At 40.1% G+C, this 20744-nt stretch overlaps 2 protein-coding genes across 3 annotated transcripts; one reads left to right on the forward strand and one right to left on the reverse strand.

The window, feature by feature from the left end:
- The first annotated feature begins 519 nt into the window (after positions 1-519).
- On the forward strand, positions 520-4061 carry LOC136423829 (phospholipase ABHD3-like). Its single transcript, XM_066412173.1, has 5 exons — positions 520-711; positions 1339-1512; positions 1951-2005; positions 2865-3030; positions 3562-4061. Exons 1-5 carry the CDS (start codon positions 584-586, stop codon positions 3756-3758), a joined length of 720 nt encoding a protein of 239 aa, XP_066268270.1. The 5' UTR covers positions 520-583; the 3' UTR covers positions 3759-4061.
- A 113-nt stretch (positions 4062-4174) lies between these two features.
- On the reverse strand, positions 4175-16873 carry LOC136423830 (uncharacterized protein C2orf50-like). Of its 2 annotated transcripts, XM_066412175.1 has the most exons (4): positions 16743-16873; positions 10498-10668; positions 5921-5960; positions 4175-5573 (listed from the first exon to the last, which is right to left on the reverse strand). In XM_066412175.1, the coding sequence occupies exons 1-4, from the start codon at positions 16763-16765 to the stop codon at positions 5379-5381; spliced, it is 429 nt and encodes a 142-aa protein (XP_066268272.1). In that variant the 5' UTR covers positions 16766-16873; the 3' UTR covers positions 4175-5378. The 2 variants fall into 2 exon arrangements, with proteins under 2 accessions (XP_066268272.1, XP_066268271.1); XM_066412174.1 differs by lacking the exon at positions 16743-16873 and having other exon boundaries at positions 10498-11697.
- Between the last annotated feature and the right edge of the window lie 3871 nt (positions 16874-20744).

Genomic DNA, 20744 nt, shown 5'->3' on the forward strand with positions numbered 1-20744 from the left:
GGGCCGGTCAACTCCCCGGCTACAACTCCCCCGGTGCGCTAATTAGGGTTTTGCGGGCTGGAGTCTCTGTGCCGCCGAAGGAACTGACTACAAGGTACCGGTTAAAGGGAACCAGCTAAAAGGCCCGATAAACAGTCTGGAACCCAGGGTAAGTTTCTTTGTGAGTGATGTTAAATGTGCATAGTTTCTTTTTGGTGTTTTTTGATAGCATTAAGCACCTTAATGATCTTTTTGGCACTTTTGGATGGTGTTGATGGAAAAAAGACTGGACCACGTTTTCCGACGTCCAGACTGGACTGCTATTTCCACCAACCCCTTTTGGATAGATTTGTGTTTTGCATATCAAATTACTTACCTGAGTGCCACATAATGATAGTTCTAGTATTTAAAAAAGTATAAGGATAGGGGCTGTCCCAGATTGGATGAGACATAGATAACTTATATAGTTGTTAGAGTCATATTGTGTGGGGAAGTGGATAGTGAGTGTGTGTCTCTTTCATTTTACTTTATTTGTTGGAAAACGTCTAAAAGTGACAACTCTGAATGTGCCACACACAAATTCTATAATGATTGAGGAATAAAAATGACTGTTTTCCAGTCCAACAGGTTATACTGTGCAGCTGACTTTGAGGATTTTCAACGTGTCGTCGGTCACATCAAGAAACTTTACCCAAACGCTCCACTAATGGCTGTGGGCTGCTCCATGGGAGGGTAATTAATTCTCCATATTCTTACATCACAATAAGCTAGTTCACAGTTTGAAGTGCACATGTGAAGAGTAATGCATTGTTGGTAATATGTCAAAGTTCAAGGCCCCTGGGTAATACCCACATTGCATCACGCTCCGCATGTGCACTTCAAACCGTGAACTCGCTTGTACCCATTGGATCTGTATCTATATATATATAGCCAGTATAATAATTATAGCCCTTTGGTGTAACACACTAGCTAAGCTTCGCTATGCAGCAGCAATTACTGGTTATATAATACTGATCGGCCTGTCACACCTTAAGTTTTTGCACATTTAGCTGTAGGCATTTTCTAAAGCTACAGAGTGTAGTGTCCTTTTTGGCAATGAGTTCCTCTTATAGTTTTAGAAAAAAACTATACCTCCATGTCTGTGCACTGGTCATTAATTACTAAATTCAGTAGGAAGAAAAATGTCACACTGATATACATTTTGTAAAATTGTACCTTTAGAAATGTGTAGCAAACAGTATGATACATCCAAGCACAGTGGAAAAAGCGCCCAATATCTGCCTTTTCAAACATAAGTGTTTTACTCTTCAACAGTTCCAGTCTTCATTACCGTTCTTTTATTTTTTGCCTTTGTTTTAGAATGATCCTGTTCAACTATGTGGCAAAGTTTGGTGAGAAGTGTGGTCTGGTGGCTGCCATGGTCGTGGGCATGCCATGGGAGGCCAACAAGACAGGAGAGTCCCTAGAACAACTGATCAATCGTCTGATATTCAGCAAAAACCTGGTCCGGCAAATAAATAGGGATCTACGTTTGTAAGTACTGTGTACATGAATTCCCATTTTTGTTAATTACCATAGTGACACATTCAAGTGATCTAACATGTAAAAGCTTAATATAGTATACTTGTTATTAATTTGGCTCATGTATTTCTTATCAATTGATTATCAGAAAACACTGCAAATATTCATCTCCAATGTATTTTATGTATACTACAGAATTGTTTCAACTGAAATTTTAAACACTGCTGATATCTGCTTCTGCTCATTTGCTGCAAAAATGAAGCCACTGCAAAAGTAAATGAATTGAATCACAGTATCTTCTAATCACAGGTCAAAACTGCTAGAATTTCATGTCAAGATGTGAATTTCTACGTCACTTGCACAGTTCTTGTGTGTTCTCACGCCCGATAATACCCGTGCACATTGCCCAACTTCACCATACACACACAAACGTTTTATCCTTTTTCACAGTAACCGTGACATGTTTGACAATGATGACCGAGTGGATGTTGACTACGCCCTGCAGGTGAATATTATTATGATATATAAATAATAGTTTATGCGTGTGAGTGACACGTATGTTATCATGTTATATTGTTGTCTTTGTTTATGTTCTTTTATTCTGTTGAATAAAGATTGAAAAAAAAGTTTTAGTCATGTAACAATGTTGATTAAAGAGGATCTATATTGAGAAAACTGTTTTGTCAAATATTTTGTTAAAGTTGAATTTAGATCCTTCCGCAATTCTTTCGGTGCAATATTGTGGTGCTCTTTTCCATTTCTGTACCACTTTGGTCACACATACATAGAGGATTTCTGTGAGATACTTTAATTGTTGTTTCTTCTACTGACTGTAACTTTATGTTCACTGTTTTCACGGTCACCTCTGAACCGTGAACTTATCATCACCGTGAAAAAAAACTAAGTTGTTATTATCTATGATTCCTTCACCCATCCACTCTGTAAATTGCTTGCCACCACCGTGAAGTTAAAGTTCAGTGAAAATTTTTCTTATACCGTGAATTTTGCTACCATGAAGATGAATTACAGTAATGAATTGCTCTCTTGTAAGCAGCCAGTGGCGTCGGCGTGGCGTAATGGTTAGAGCGTTGAACTCGGAACCAATAGGTGCCGAGTTCGATACTCACCATGCCCCGATGTTGTGCCCTTGGGAAAGGCACTTTACACGATCTTCCCGGGCGGTGGAGTGACACCCACCGAGCCTATTCGGCTAATCTGTCAAACTGTGTGCCAAAAAACGCTCTGCGGATTTGGTTGCCGATGTGCCAACATCTAGCACATTTGCCACTATTAAAGAACCGTTTAAAAAAGAAGAAGAAAAAGCAGCTGTCGTCATCATGTGTTCGTTTCTCTCCACCCCAAAGTCCTCTACAGTGATGGAGTTCGACGACCGTTTCACCTGCAGGATGTTCGGTTTCGACTCGGTGCGTCACTACTACACAACAGCGAGTGCGTGCTACAAAATCGACAAGGTCAAAATCCCTCTACTCAGCCTGAACTCCGCTGATGATGTCTTCGCTCCCTTTGACTGTGAGTAGACAAGAGAGAATCATATTGATGATATAAATATAATACCAAACCCAAGGGAACTCATATACTTGAGAAATCTGCGTACATAATAAATTGAATATATATTCATTTATAGCTAGTACATTTTGTATATTGTCACAGTAAATGCAAATTTAGAGAACTAATCCTGACATTGTGTATGACTTCCAGTTTTTGGTTATCAGGCATCATTTTATTACCTCCGTGAAAATGGAGATATTGTTTTCTGTCTGTGTTTGTTTGTCTTGTTATGTGTGTCCATAGTTATTGGAAAATTGTACATGGATGTGAGGTGGAAGATGGTGTAACGGGAGACTAGCAGGATGGGAAGGTCGGCTTGACCTGGGTCCACAGATTAAGACGAAAGTTTTCTGTAAAAACTTATGTCCAATTGTATTATTAGTTTGAATTAAAAAGATATATATCTATCTATTCCTTGATGCCTAGCTGTCATAAATGCATCAATGTGTACAGTTTCTATATTGTAAACTTTTTGCATCATTTCTCCTTTAGCCATTCCTACCGAGGATATTAAGACAAACCCTAACATCTCATTGGTGGTGACATCGCATGGCGGACATGTCGGCTTCGGTGATTGGCTGTCCCCTACCCGTGAGAGTTTCTTGGACAAACTGTTTCAGCAGTACATTGACGCTGTCTTCAAGTACAGGGAAAAAGAACTTTTAGGGACACACATGAAGAAGCAATGATAGAGAATTTCTTGTTGTTGAATAGTGGAAACTATATGTAGAGCTTAATTTATTTTTGTTTTAATTCTAAGAAAAACAGTAAAGAAAAGTAAGATTTGGGATTTTAAGAATTATTGGAAACTGTATGTAGAATAAGCTTGTTCAAATTGCAACAAATTTTTATCTTCAATTTAAGGTATTGTTCACTTGGATGCATTTTAATTCAAATCTTTATTTGACTTTGTTGTTTTGTTAACTTTCAATGTCAACACAATATTTATAATCATAAAATCATTATATGAATAAATGAATTATCAAGAATGACTTGTTGACTTTTGTCATGTAATTCTATTATTTTTGTTTTTAAAACAGAGAATTATTAGTATTCATGAATCATAATTGATTATAAGGATGCACAAAAGGACTCAAACATCGCATTTGTATATCAGAAAGACATCATTTATTAAAACTGTAAAATGATCACTTCTTTCAAAGATTATATAACAGACCTTATTTCCGGTTTAGCACCACTTTAACCGGAAACACATAGATGGTACACTTTTTATTCACGAATATGACATTTTTTTCAATTGGAAATCATTTTTAAGAATCACATGATATACAAAATATTACAGAATTATGCTTCATAACATTCGAAAACTGATAAGATGTCAGAGAGTACTCAACATCAGTCGATACATTAAGAGAATGTCAGAGAAAAATAACACCTAATTACAACTTAAAACCAACACCCCAACACAATAAAAGATACTGTATCAAAATGATTGTTATACCTGAAATGCTATTCAAGATATTTTGGAGCATTTTTGGCAGTTTGAGAATACAATTTTCTGGTTTTGTTCTTTTGGCCCCATTTGCTTGTCAGAGACATTCTTAATCATTGTGTTTGGTACACCAAGTCTTAACCCTCTTGGGGCTGATGTTGTTTATAGATAAAGCTTGGTGCATGGGCTGGAAAGGGTTAACATCAATGCATGGAATGTCCCAAAAAAATGAGAGAGAAATTTTAATCATTTATCTCTATGAATTACTTGTTTTAAAACCATAGCCAGACACAGATACTGTACATAGATTTGTACAAAATGGACAACAAAGCTACAGAAAAGTTTTGGCCGAGTAGCACATGTATTTAGTTAAGTAGATATTATTGCCTTCTTTGAGGGGGTATTGCACAAGTTCTGTATATAGAGATACAACTGCCACCGCCTACTTCTGAGAAGTGTATGCTGTCCTTAGCTTTGCAATATCGTTAGCCGAACTTTCACAACTCAGTAGCACTAAGTTCCATCAAATTTATGCCAACTTCACGGATTTGGGGGTTTTATGGCAATCTTGTAGCTTGGTTACGTCATGTTTTGTCCTTTTTTAAGTTTGATATTCTTTTCTATACCTACATGCCTTTAGGTACTTTTAGTACCTCATATTTTGACTGACAGTCTCAATATTGATGATGTCATATTGATTGACAGCTATGACGTCATTTCTACATGGAACAACATGGGATATATTCACTTGGCGCGATGTCTTATTATTGTCCATCGCCAATGACATTGGTTAATGCCTCTATCTGTGACGTCATCATACATGTCCTCTATATCCGTGACGCCATTCGTGACGTCATCAGTCGTAGCACATGAGCTCCGTGCCGAGTTTCTTCTTCTTGTGTCCGGTCATGAGCGCTCTCTCCAGCTGGAACATGTGCCTGCCGAGGTCCGTTTTCATCCTGCTGCCGATGACGCCGTTCGTCGTGTTGGGCATGTCGTCCGAGTACACGGGGACTCTTTCGGGCAGCTCTTTCTGGGGCTTGGGCCGGCCCTACGTTGACAAAAGACATTATTTGTTAAACACGGGTTATGACACGCATAGAGCTACGCTGAAGTACTCCTATATGTACATGCAGTATTGGCAGAGTGTATATCTTTTCGGTGGTTTTATATTCGCGGTGACTTCTCCACTGCAAATTTGCGACACCGCGAATCATAATGTATTCCTTGTATTACTACTGTACTACAGAATTGCTTCAGCCGCGAATTTAAAACACCGCGGAAACTTCCTCTTCCCACCGACCGCAAAATCAAGCTACCGCGAATGTAAATCAGAAGATGTCTTTACACGGTCACCTTCAAATCCAAGGTTAAAGTTTAAGATGAAGGTGAACTCACCTTCTGATCATACTCCTTCAGGAATCCCCAGTTATCTTCCCTGTAGAAATACACAAGACAGAAAAAAACATTAAATATATTTTTTCTTGCGATCTTAGTGTATATGTTTGTGTGAAAGAAAACGAAAGTTGGAAAGGGAAAGAAAAGAGTATGGTTGGAACTTAAGAAATGACAATAGGAATTTGCAAAGAGTTTCGCGTACTAATGCGTTATTTTTTTTTTAATTTCTCGAAACGAATAATCACATTTGTAATCTCTCTGAAGCATGGTTTGGAATAGCTAGCAATCTTGAAACGACAAGTGTAGCACTTTGCGTGACAACTTTAAATCCACGCGTCCTGGTCTATTGTTGGGTGATAAACGCAGCTGTCGACTAGACTCTGTTGGGAACAATAGGACAGACGCAAGAGTATTGTTGCCACAACAGTGGAACAAGGTAAGGTAAAATTTCCAATGGACTTTGAGACCGTACGGGCAGTGGGTTGTTATCCACTGTGTCTAGGGCACGGTATTGGAGGTAGAACCCATACCTTCCCTTCCACCGCCTATTATGTCCCCAACCGAAGTCGGGTACCAATTTTACACCTGGGTGTAGTGAGGAAAGTCGTGTAAATTTAAAATGCTTTCCTCCAACGTCTAGTCAGGAATGGGAGAAAACTAGACCTGTGTTGTTTTTTTTCGTTTACCCTTTTTTTACCGTAGCTTTTATGTTATAGACACTGCTCGCATGTTATAGACACTGTTTACACTAGAGCTCTTTCATTAGTTTGATTGATTACGCTTTTCATATAGCGACGTCAACTGTAATGTGTTTTTGTATGACATGAAGCGAAGTGCACACAGTCTTATTGTGCTGATAGAATAGGTTGTAAAAGATTCATAATTGATATGCTACGTGCATTCAATTTTAAGATCAGGGTTATGAACTGGTATCCAGTAGATGAATACCTTTTGTGCTTGGAATTTAAGAATATAGTAAATTTTATAACATTGTATGTTTTTGATCGTGATTTGGAACTGCGATTCGGATCACCAAAATCATGGTAGGATCTGGATTTTCAATACAACGATTTCATTATATTTTTGAATACTTATCTTTCGTTAATGATACATTGGACAAAAGGTTAACTAAAATTACACTTTTGAATCTACTTCTCAATCGTGCATGTTTACTGTGCCCAGTTACGCACAGTATCTCGTAACAAGGCATCTTATCTTCTACTTTGAACCGCTTTTCAATTTTGGCACGCAACGTTGAGCTTATAGCCGATAATCAAGTTAACAGACCGACGATATTGTGTGGAGTTAATTCTGACGACCGTTGGACTCGGCTGTAACCAATGGCTGTGTTCCGTTTGAACAGAGTTCTCTGTTTGAACCTGCCTTGGTTTAAACATGGCCACCTGGACTGTCCATTCTTCACTCAGCGTCACACACCATCTTGACACTGTTGAATAAACATGTAGCACTCTATTCTGCGCCGAATCATTCGTGCGAACAGTCTGTCAATGTTTCAAAGCGTTGGTGACGTGTAATAATCACCAATATTTCATATCTAATGCGCTAGTAATGTTGATAATCTGTAAGCTGTATGTCAGCCACAGCTTTGTGTTTTGGAGCAGACGACATTAAGAGTGGGGTGAAATTACACCGCATTTTTTTCCAACATTATAACGGTTTTTTGGTCAGTTATTTTTTTCTTTGGTGAGCGTGTTACTCAGTCTTTGTGTGAATATTATAACAAATTACGATTGACAAGTTAGTCTAACGTAGGCTTAACTTTGTAACTTTGTGCAACGTTCGCCAGCTAGTGATCGTTACACAAGTACTTTCCTTTTTTCGCACTGCCGATTCTTCATTCTGTGTTTTGATACGGTTCTTTGTTGTTTGTGCAACGCGATCACTTTTTTCAATCCCACTCAAGTCAACACAAAAGTCAGGTCCATTCTTGCTAAGTCATCGTCGCTGACCCTCCCCATACTTGTACCCTGGGGGGTATGATTAGTCAAAGAACACACCTACTTTAAAAGCTACACCTGCCTTACAGCATAGTACGCAAAGAAACATAGAAAACACGTCATTTTTATTTCGAACGAAGGAGCCGCCAATTGAATACCATCCTAATTTTTCCGTCTTTACAGACAAAAATAAAACTACTCTCCTCTTAACATCACAGCACCCATACGTTACAGAAAAAAGGGAGAAACTTCGTCTTCCACTGTGTCAGAAAAATAAGTCGACCCAATAAGTAAGTTATAATTCAGAGTCAGCATTCATACTAAAGTAGACGCTTGCTATATAATACTGTTCTACATTATTTGCCTGTACTTTTCATGTTATTTGCAATTAACCCACGGGCACGAATTTGGAACGAACTTATCATTCATCATAATAATTATGTTTGGATACATTTAGAGGTACAAATTATGTAAGCTAGATCTTATAGTAAAGATTCTAAGCAATAAATTTTGTGTAGTGTTTTATATTAGGGTCGGCTTTTTGTAGATTGTCTACATAGCATGTTTTGTGCGCTAAGTCCATAAGATATCTGCACCCATTTTAGTTTTCATAGAAGTCGTTTAGTTTTCAACTGTATAGAAAACTTTAAGTGACAAGGACAATGTGACTTAAAACTAGGCCAGAGCGCGACGTTTGATTATTAAAGATGTCATAGTACTTTAAGATTGATATCTAGCCTTAATAGGTCTGTCTGTCAGTTGTAACTTAAGGGCGGACAGCGAAGTGATTGTTCTAAGCTGAAGGGTTGACACAAGATTGATATACATTCTCTACGTCAAACATCATGTCACCGCATGTTTGCTCGAACGCTCTAGCCGGATGGTCCGCAACAGTACCAACAAGTCAGCCCAGGTGAACAAACTACGGGGTCTTTTGTGTTGGGTTCGAGGACCAAATCTTGCCAAAGTTTGAGTCACGTTTGCAGCCCGAAACGAGTGATATATGAAGGCCCTACGAGATGAATCCTTTTAGTAGAGACATATTTTTTTTCAATTCGTAGTGCGTAAACTACGGATTCTTTTGTGTTGGGTTCGAGGAGCCAATCTTGCCAAAGTTTGAGTCACGTTTGCAGCATGAAACAAGTAATATATGAGGACCCTATGGCAGAAATCCTTTTAGTGGAAACATATTTTTCTTTTTAATTCGTAGTGTCCAATTCATGATCTAGCAATATGCCAAGACCTTAAAGCATTTATGGTTATTATACAAGTCAAGAGCTTTATCATGTTTGCTCAAGTTGGTTCTTCGTGACTTCTATTTTACCACATTGACTCAGCAATTTTTGGTAAAGAAATACTTTGCCACGGATACAATGAAACGGACTTGGTATTATCAAACACACTTTGCTCCAACTGACTTGCACACAAATGGCATTTCATACGCACACTGGACCTGAATATGGGACAATTTATCAAATCTGACAAAGTCAATATCATATTCAGCTTTGTGTTGCTTGGATTTTGATAAATTATGCAAAGAGAAATTGCTAGAAAGACAAATATGTGGAGTGATACTCGCTCCATGGTAATGTCACGTTGTCGAATAGCTTGGTAACGGAATTTTGTCACAACATACAGTATAGGTTTCTTCTTGAGTCTACTATGTTTTGTATCAAGATAGTATAGTTCTTTTTCTGTGTTGTCTTTTCAATATGCATGATTTTAGTGTAGATCTATCTGTGGTATTTTTCCTTTAATTTTTCCTCCTGTTTTTATGATACAATTTCGTCCAATATTTCTCCATCATATTTTCTTTTGTGAATCAGTGTTTTTCACGATAGAAGACTAACAACGTCCAAAATCAGCGCCGCTGAAAGGCAAAGCCAATGCTGCGAATCTTACCAACAACCAGTCCAATTCACAGAAAAAATGTCAACTTTCTCAACACGACAATGAAATTTTCGAAACTGTGACGGAAATATTTCCACTCGAATGGTGTAACACTATATAACATGGGCTTTAACCAATTTTGTTACTGTCAGTAGCCAAGGACTGGTAATCTATGCCCAAGGCGAAGATATGTACCAATTTACTATACAAGTGGTGGGTTGGACCAACATACGGATATATCCAAATCCCACATGCCTTCGGGGCTTGAAATGGAATACCATAATTACACACTGGGTGGGATGTAAGGTAGTCACTGCATTTCATGATAACTTGGAAGATATACTAGTAGATACAGATAAGTTTGGAAAGTGTAACAGACGAAAGTAAAGACAAAAATTCTACTAGTATTGAACTCTTATATTTTGGATGAATCTGTAAAAATGAGGCGGTTTGGTTAAGTCAGCCAAACTAGTAGAACTGTAAAATATACTAGTATGTTTTATCAAGGGTGGGTGGGTGGGTGTATTTAGAATTCATTCTAGTTCAAACTATGAATGGTCAGTGAATGGCTAGTGATTGAGGAAAGAAACAGAACAGAAAGATGACTACTTCATTGTTGTCTACAACTGGATTTTATGTTTACAGGTGTTTGCAATAAAGATTATTCCAGGATAGGGGTAAAATTGATGTTTTTCTCTCCTATTTAAGATATAAAGATCTCAGACTCACCATTGTTGAACTCCTTTCCACTCGTTCTTGACGCTTTCTCTCCAGATTTTGTCCTCGGCGACCTCGTTGCACTGGCGGTAGTCTGCCTCGGTGCGCTTGCCGCCGGCGGCCGGAGGTGGTGCCGGGGACGTCCCCTGGTCTTGCTTCGGCACACACCGCTCGTGGAAGGCGCTGGGGCCGCGGAGAGGAAGGCGGTAACCCGCAGAAGTAGTGCGGTTAGAAAACTCAACAGCCATTTTTTTTACAACTCTTATAGTTATAGAACACTTTTCACAGTTTTTGGTGGTCGACCTTTGTCGCTACCTTTCCGTAGAGACAGTTCGCAAGTTGTTTGTTTCGCTGCTAAGCTGAGAGGAATTTGCCCCGTGGTTGTTTGTCGTGCTGGTCGTGTGTCGATCACTCGCTCTGACAGAATCGCTAATTATCGGAAAGACTCGTAGATCCTTCCTCAGCCGCCCTCGGGATCTTTCGTACAAGATTCCGACGATTCTCGAACACCTGTCTGATTGAAATTCTTCAGACGAACTTTTTCACGTCTTGGTACAAAGGTTGAAGTCCAAACGTGTCCAGTGGTTGAAGAATCGGCTTAGAGTGACGATTCTTTTGGTCCTTACTTCAAGTGTCCAAGATTATGTAGATCTCCCAACTTCTTGTAAGTCTCCTGTCGTCTTGATAAGTACCGACCTCGTGTTTCTTTCTCCTCGGCGATTGCTTGTCTTGTAACCGAACAAGCCAGGCAACTTTTAGACAAACAAGTCGGCAAGTTGTTCTTGCAATTTAGTCCCTGCTTGTCCAGTAACTTTACCTGTCCGGCCTCTAATTATAGAAATCCCGACTGACTGACGTAAAATAATGTCGTGCGATGAAATTATTCCGTCGCAAGATACAGTCGTAGTGTTCGAATCTTCCTGATAGAACTGTTCTATCGTGCTTTAGAACAGGGTTCTGAAAATGACGTTGGGAAAGAATACCGTTCGAATCGCCGGTTTCATTCAGTCGTCACGAGGAAGATCGGCGAAGAAAGGCGTTCCCGAGCAATATCGTCGGCTTTTGTCGTCGGAAAACGTGAAAGAACGAAGGACAGTCCTCGGATGGGACGTCTGAATGACACCTTTTGGCAGAAATGGCCCGTAATTCCCTGGAATATAATCAATTTAAACGCATCCCTACTCTCTCGTGGCCAGCGTACGAATAGACTCACTCAAAATACCACGGGGGTCGAGTGTCAGCTGACAGACGGTTGGGATATTATAATGAGTTGTTTTGTTTACCGGTCGCTAAGCCAAAGGTGACGTCGATAGGTGAGTAATGAATATTCAGCGGGTGGTCGTTTCAGGTCAGTGCACCTGTTGGGCCCGTTCAGTTGTCGGGAGTCGCACAGGAGTTTTGGGGTATGCTGTCTTGTGGTTTATGTATTACACTCCCGGTGAAGTAAAACCCTACTACGGACTCCACTATGTTCGTTCGCGAAACGCAAAGCCACAAGTGAGCAAGACTAAAGTAAAGGCAACAAAAAGCAACGGTTTGATATACCGATATCTTTATTTTACTGAATGAATATGTACGAGTTTTGCCTGTCTTTCTGCTTTTTGTATTTTGACTGTTTTGCGTTGGATTGTTGACCCTTTGAAATAGATAGCCATTAGAAATCGGCGTTTTTCAACAAGACTAGAATAACTTCCACGTTTCGATGCTTTGAATTGTGAATTGGCGGCTGGTGATCTTTATTTACGTCTGTTACTGTTACTTAGATTCGTGCAGTGACGTAGAATGGGTGACGAAACCATTATGTAGCATATGCCAAAAGAAATCTAAGAAACATATTGATATAAGTTCTCAAAGTACGAAAAAGCATATTTATGCCAAACGACCGTCGCTGTCTATCTGGAAATTTTGCTTCGAGTCCTTGAGCAAAAATAATTTAAACCCGTTAAAGATTAAGATATACATGTATTAGGCCTTCAAAATATAATTGTTGTCTAGCCTGAAAATCATTCTCAACAGGCCAGCTTAGGGATATTCTACAGACCCTAGCTCTACCCTGGTCTTTTTCTGTCAGCCTATCTTCCCAGTCGGCCTTTCTAAATACTGCCGCGAAGTAATTGAAACCAACTCCGTAAAAATCCTCCGGCGTACGCTATTAGACTGGGCGGGCGGATGACACTACCAGTACCGTAAGATACCGGCCAGTTCACGGTGGTATAGCCACTCTAACCAGGCTAACTCGTTTCCTTTGCTCACGTCAAATAGAACAAACTTAAATCCGTAACGTTACGTGTTTGCACAAGTTGTTATGTTATTTGATAACACCTATATAGTGTAGGTAATGTTTAGCTACCGCTTACCGGGCTACATGTAGTTAGTAGGGCAAAGTGCAAGCAGTTATGGTCGGGTGGTTTGATAAACACATAAAGGAGTGGCCTTCCAAGTGGTTAGTTTAAGCCTCTTAAAGATGAAAATATAAAGTTCTGAAGATGTTCTAAGAGAGAGTGTGTTTTGAATAAGAACCATTTCAAGAAGTCAAAATGGTCAGGTGGTTTCGACTCCAGGGGTTTTGATACACATATAGAGGAGTGGCCTTCCAAGTGGTTGGTTTAAGTCTCTTAAAGATGAAAATATAAAGTTCTGAAGAAGTTCCAAGAGAGTGTGTGTTTTGAATAAGGAGCCATTTCAAGAAGTCAAACTGTAAATATTTTCACGTTTTCTTGAGTGAAGATAAAACAATCCATGTCGAATTGGTTGTGAGTGTGAACGTCTTTTTTTCAAAGCTCATGTAATAAGACATAGAAAAGGATTGGTTAACTTTCACTTGCGCCTTTTTTCAGTATCGGCTTTCACTTCACTCACATATTCCTTTGTTTGTAACGTTATACCTCATTGACCAGTGACTCAGCGACTAAGTAAAAATATTTCACTTCATAAAATATAGTACCACATGTAGTGTGTTATCAAGATCACGCGTTGACAGTCATTGTAACACTTTCTTCATTTAATAGCCTAGGAGCCAGCCATGTATAGCGTGGGTCCGCTTCCCAATGGGTTGTAGACAGCTGAATGATCGTTGGCAAGCGTTTCGAAGCCTTACAGGCCTGGATACTATAGCTAGGCTATTTGCAAGAGGAAGACTTCTAAATCATCATTATGAAATGACTATGCGTTATGTCGTTCTTTTTGATCTGTCAAAATGTCGTTCTTTTTTTGGGTCAATTTTCTTTTCAGATTCTTTTTTCTTGATCTTCAAAGCACAACACCCCCCTCCCCCTGTCCTGACCCACTTGTATTTACTCCTGACATGTAACTAAGGCTGTCATCTAAGCCCCTCCATTTACGTACTCATTTTAATCCTACTCTTGTCCACTCTGACTGGATCCTGCCACGCCTATCTGGTCAGCTATTGTGTGAGAACGCCTAGCCAGATCGCTATTCGCTTAGTGAATGGTTTCTTCGGTATTGAAACCTAGATCTCCTTTAATCATTCAAAGTGACCAGGTATAGGTGTGACGTTACGGTCTGTACACAGTAAAATGGGACATGTTGGTGTGGATTTAATTTCGCGGTAGGGAGAAAATGGAAAGTTCACGGTAGTTCTAAGGTCGCGGTTTGGAACCCCGTCCTCGATATGACGTAATTAGCATTTCCCAGTAGTGAAATTGAACGCCAAAAAATTCTGCATTTTCCGGAAAAAGTAGAACGAGAATATTACAAACACTGAAACCTTGTTTTGGAAATTAAAGCACCAGTCTTTGGGTCGAAAGGTTGTATCTTCTTTTTCACTACTCTAGTATGCATCTATAGACTAGCTACCTTCTAAATCTCTTTACGTTATCATATCTGTGTGACCCTTGCAATTAGCCTTTAGGCATGAATTTGCAAATAAGGAATATCTGTTATCATTTTAATTTTCTTAATTCGTTAAGTAGATCAGTTCTTTAGAATAGTTAGATATTAGCAATAGTTCAACTGTCATGTATGTACGACGTGCCATGCATTTTACCTGTGACAATTGTCGTGCAATAAAGTTCTTCTCCATCATTACCTTCGCCAAGAAGGTTATGTTTTCGTCAGCGTTCGTGTGTGCGTGTGTGTTTCTGTAAACACGATAACTCGAGAATGGCAGGATGGATTGTATTAATACTTGGTATTCTTGACACCTGGAAATAATTAAATTTTGGGCCCCTTAGCGGATTTCTATGATACTGCAGCGGAACTTCCGGGTTTGATATCTCGTGTTCTGGACATGCTATGGTCATTATTTTTGAGTGGTAGATAAGTCTCAGGAGTAAGTCGTGTAGGTTTGGGCCCCCTAGTTATGACTTGCATTTGTCTTCTCCTGTTTGAGTATTATCATACTACCTCTACAATGTTTATCTAACGCTTCAGCCAGAAAGACGAGGTTTAAATGACATTCCTATCACAACAGTTGAACGTGAGAAGCTTTTGTACATGTTACTTGTGTTGCTAGCTCTTGACATGATTGGTTTTCGCCGCTATTGTGGAGTCGGGAGCCACGTTTTTGTTATTCCTGTCGGCTGGTAGATTAATGTTCTTTAGACAAACATCTACAGTCGCATCCAGGGCGCAGAGTTCAGCCAAAGGTCTCTCCACACCATAGAAACCCGGATTTCTATTGTTACTGTGGGATAAACGTTCTTGCAAGAACATTCGGGAACGAATACTCGAGTTAATCCTCAGTAGCGAGGATTTTACATCTATTTCTACCTACATTTTTGTCAAAGAGCTGTACTTCTATTAGTTATGGTGTTGCAATTGTTTGAAAAGGCAAAATGCACAATGCAGAACAATATGTCGTTCACTGTAATGGTATCCTAGTAGCACCCATAAAATATAGCCTCGGTCGACTCCTTCGTTGGAGCCTCAGCTCTATTTGACGTGTTGTGGCGACGTGTGGGACAAAGACATTACCCCAACAAGCCTGGTAACTGGCCGGGCTATAAAATGCCGCAACGGTTTATTATAAATCGACAGCGAATTTAGTTTGTTTTCTCATATCACGAAGGCAATGTTTTCCTTTTAGTCGCTTGTGGTGCATTTTAATCAACGGTGTTTCCTACGGCAAATTTCCTCTTCTAGTGTTAAAAAACTCTTGCATCAGAGAAAGCTGAAGATAGAAGCAAAAACGTTCCTGCTCCGAATACTTGAAATACAAATTGTCGTTGGAGGAGCCTGTGCACAGTTGACTTGTTCGCCCTGTGATACGACCACGCGACATTCACAACCACTTTTCTTTCAAGGCACAGAACCGTCTCAGCTTAGCAAGGCAAAACCGTCCATAGTCGCAGCTTTAAAGGGTGCGACGCTCTTATCCATTTGAGTTACAAAGACAACAAACATGACATTTGATACAAATACTGCCCCCTATAGCTGCTACTGTCGCCGTAGCTTGCAATCCAAGACAAAGGCACGAACCTATGACACTATGACCTTGACTTAAACATGGCAGTAATCGCCAACAGGTAACAACAAGAGCAATCATTACTATGTTTAATCACGTAGTTGTATTTACCGTTGCTACGAGAAGCAAGCGCCGAATGTCCTGGGATCAAATCCCAAAGCAACCGGACGCCAACATTTCAATCTCAGTCTAGGAATGAGTCTCCGACAAAATTTTTCACCTTCAAGGTGTTCGTATCAAGTTTCAAAGGAATCATGAATGTTCATTCTTTCTTTTGGAGTTATGATAAGTCACATATTGAAATGCTTCGTAGCGAGAACATTTTGAATCCACAATAAAACTGTCAGTTCCGAATCCATGAATGAGAGCAAAGATGTTTTAACCGTATCAAGTTAAAATGTACTCCCATCTTTCACTCTTAGAAGTTAAGAAGCTTAACATTTCAGAGATTTAGTAGAAAATTATACGTAGCGAGAAACATACTACCAAACGTATACCATTAAGTCAAACATTGTGTACCATATTGCATTCATAAGTTGAACGCGACTTTGACAACCGTTAGCTCGCATTCTCTCTCCTTTTGATTAAAAAAACAGTGAAGAATTTTATGAAAACATTCTTTCTCCATCGTCATATCTCTAACAAATCATGTTCAATTCAAAGAAGGACGTTTTCTTTAGACAACATTACATACCGGCAGGATTAAAGCAATTTGTCTCGATCAGTATTCCGGTACCTGTGAGTCTGTCCGTCTTTGTTACTCTACTTTAACACTCACTCTGATTTTCAGACAATGAAACTCTCCCTCAATCTTAAAGACGGTGACACTTACCTCTTGTTGTAGTAAGAAAACATGGTGTCTAGTATGATGTAATCTTCGAGAACATCTGGAAAGTACAGATAGAGAGAGCGCGCTGTGCACCGGACCGCAGTATTACAGAGGTGGACGCAGACGGGCCCTTTATACAGAAAGGATCCGACTCGAAGTGAGGTCACGCCTTAACAGGGAAAGATCGCTGTTGACTTGGGGGAGGGGTGTCTAGTATTTCAATCAGGTGTCCACAAGGCCATTCTCCTCGGTCTATGTCGGTTGTGTACTAATATAAATCGATGTAGTATTTCTACGTGACTAAGAATTTTTGTTGGAAATGCAGACCCTTGTAGTGCCTAGTGGCATATAGTTCAGCAAGTTTCCTTCCATTTCTGTAGCAGGGTATATTCTTACAGGGAGGGGTTGCTAGCCCTTCCCCTTTAACATGCTCGAGACACTTCCTCGAATAAGGGGCCCCCATTTTACGTCCCTTCCGAAAGACGGGCGCAGCCCCAACCGAGATGTCCTGGCCCATGATTGAACAAGAGTCTCCCAGTTACCAACTATTTGGAACCAGGAACAGTTGAGCTATGGTGACATCCCAATATCTAGCCGCTGTCTTTCTGACTTAAGCGTTAAGCGTTGACGCGTCCCCCCCCCCTGAAAGTCCATGGACATAAAGCACTATGGCCCAGGTAAGCACTACCGTGTTCCACCCTTTCAGAAAGGTACATAAAGGTTTATCCCCAGACAAAAAGGCGGCACCTTTCTTTCCGTTGCTAGGAGACCGTCTCTGATTAAACTCCAAGCGAGGTTTTGAAGAGCCCGGTGTCGTTAGCAGCTTTTTGTGTTGGAGTGTTCCGTTGACTCTTGCGATTCCGTCATTCAGAACTAGCCTTTGAGTGGAAAGTGTCAATCTTTGTTCGGTGAGGGCTTTTAGAAAACGACACGTACTGTAATCATGGGGCGTGTTCTTTTAGTCATTGAATGAGAATGAGAAAGAGTCAAAGAAGCCAACACGCCATAGAGCGTTACATAAAAAGCCATCGTCTTATGCTTGGGTCACATTTTCAATCCGAGGCCCGGCCGGGCAGTGTTTGGGAACAAAAAGTATGATATAAAAGACAACAAAGAACACAAAACGTACCAAAAATTATTCAAGAACATAGCTTGTGCATATTCATTGATATACATTTTAATTTTTCGTTTCCGCAAACAGCCCGGCCGGGTCCCGGCTTGGAAATGTGACCCTAGCATTACAGATTAGTAGGTCAAATAAGACTGAGTTCTCAGACTGTAAAATGTATCCGTGTGCTCCGGAAGAGTTGAGAAACCTCGAGAACTATTTATTATATTTAAACCGCAGTCAGAAATGAAATATATCGCGACAAAGTTTACCCATGTCTTTTACTGCTTTCTTGCTACAGCAAATTTGAAGGATTGTAAACTTACACCTTTTCCCCCTTCGTTTTTGATCTTTATCATTCAAACCCTTCAAATAGCTGAACTAGAAATGGAATTAGAATTTTATTTTTTCAAATCACCTTTAATTCATCTATGCATTTCTTTCTTCTTCCCTGTCAAGTATACACACCTTGGTACCAGTGTTTTGCTTTGTTTGCAATCAGTAATCGCGGGTATGAATGTGCAATAAGGTTATTATGAAATCATCATTTCTAGCTTTATCATTAACAGTACAATGACGGTGAAGCTACTTCCCTTGGACATATTACCACGGAGACACGATTCGGTGATACCTTTGAGGACAAAAAAAATCGGTGCAATGGCCAAGTGAGTCGAGCGTTGGCCTTGCATTCTGTAGGCCGTGAGTTCGAACCCCGGCCGAGTCATACCACCCTCATTGAATCAGGACCCCTATCGCTCCACGTTACATCTTTCGCGAGCGATGTAACGTGGAGCGAGAGGGGTCCTGATTTGATGAGGGTGAGTCATACCAAAGACTTGAAATGATATATACTGCTTTCTCTGCTCAGCACTCAGCATTTGGGAAAGAGTATGGTAGTTGAACACTGACTACAAGTGGACAAGCCTCCTGCACGGTATTGATTGCGCAAAGTCGTGTATTGATGGCCCAAGGGCTTTTGAAACGGAGATGGGCGGCGCCCTATGCACAATCTGGTGCTTGATGACAACAAAGTTTTAGAAATGCATTCATTGCACGACCATAAACTCTCAGTTGCATGCGTACACGTGGTGTTAAGGTATTTAACATCACCACAATCGCCCTCCATGCTCTAGATAAAACGATCCGTCCCTTATTCTCCCCCCTGACACCGATCCTACTGGACATGTCCAGATAAAACACCAACACCCATCCGTAACAATACGTACCACCTGGATATTGTTTCTCCCGTTACCAAGTTACACCGGAATCTGGGGCGCCTCTGGTCGGGCGAAGTGATCCTAAAGCCCCGGTCACACAATCGACTTAGGCTCTACCATCCTCCGCGGGTCGCTGGGAAAATAGTACTATTAGTAGAAATTGGCCAAAATAGAGTCAACTCACTGTATGAAGGGGGTCGGCTACGGAGAGAGGGTCCAATATTGCAACTGCGGCTGCGAATGTTACCCGCCATGGCCAAAGTCCACCAGCAAATGTTCTCTCTATAGCCGGCGCGGTTAGTCTGGTTAGACAAGCGTCGATCTTATTTGTTGGCGTCCACCAGATGGTCGTCCGATTTTTAGAATCGAGAGGGTTGCACGTATTTTTCACCTGAAAATCTACCCATTCAACAGGGCTCAAGCCGTACATCGGCCGATGTCTGAAAAGTCGAGCGATGATCGTGAGAACACCGGGCGTGTTACTGCCGACAATGTCCTTCGAAACTCGGCCGATTTTTCTGCTGAGTCACAGGGAAAGAAACGAGAGAATACAATTTTCTATACAACAGTTTTTTCCTTCATTGATTATATTTTGCTGTCCATTTTTGAAAAAAAAAACTATCAACACAATAGCTATCAACTTCATAACGGCAAGCAAGTCCCGTGTTGGTACATGTACTGTAGTTAAACATATTACAGAGCTGAAACTTTCTTTCAACACTAGGTGAAAACTTCAAATTTTCGACGGTCCTAGTGCTGCAGTATTATTCAGAAATTAAATGAACAATCACTGAGGTTATGTAAAGAGTAAATTGTAAAGAAAACTGCAGTACGACTAAATGATGACTTTCTGAGTGGGAACAAAGTTTTTATTGTGAAATTTCAACTTTATTTACGCAAGATGTTTAGTTGACTATCCACTCCACCCAAGAGTTTTTGATAGGCCCCAAATGATACTGGTGAGATTGAAACGTCACTTTTGGATTTATCAGAACTACATGTTTATGGATTTACTATGACTTCAATCAGGTAACCTTTGACCCTTATCTCTTCCTTCATGACCTCAATGAAAAGCAGCCTGCTGGTCGATTTGAGTTTTTATGAATGAAAAATAAAGTCTCAAACCAACAAATGACAAGGAATTGAACAGTTTATTCAAAAATTGTGTGTAGCCAACCATATCATTTACATGCCATTACAGTACTGCGCATATATGTGCAAGCATGTCTAACCATCGCATTATGGGGAACAACAGATGTATGATAAACTGGATAGTGATCATGAGTGTGTGAGTGTGTGTGAGTGAGTACTACATGCATACTGGATGTCCTTGTGCATCTTTCATGCCAGGAATGGAACCTGGGACCTCTCGATCCAGAGTCCTCTAATATACTGTACAACATTTTTTGCCAATCGTTTGTGTCTCGAGCATTGAAATACTAGTTGTGTAGTAGCAGGCATTTTATACATGTATATGTCCCAAGTCACCTAAATTAATGGTTAGGCCAGAAAAATTCTGAAACCCTTTACATGAATCTTAAAGAAGGTCTATAATAACTCCTTTGCACTAGATCTATTCACAAATTTCATGAAATCAACCAATTTATTTGTGCATTTAAAGTTGTATGTCAAAAATGGTTGTAATATAACACAATTTGTATGCAATGCTTTGGCAGCCAC

This window comes from Branchiostoma lanceolatum, chromosome 18 (assembly GCF_035083965.1).
Source record: "Branchiostoma lanceolatum isolate klBraLanc5 chromosome 18, klBraLanc5.hap2, whole genome shotgun sequence".
NCBI classification, from domain to species: Eukaryota; Metazoa; Chordata; class Leptocardii; order Amphioxiformes; family Branchiostomatidae; genus Branchiostoma; species Branchiostoma lanceolatum.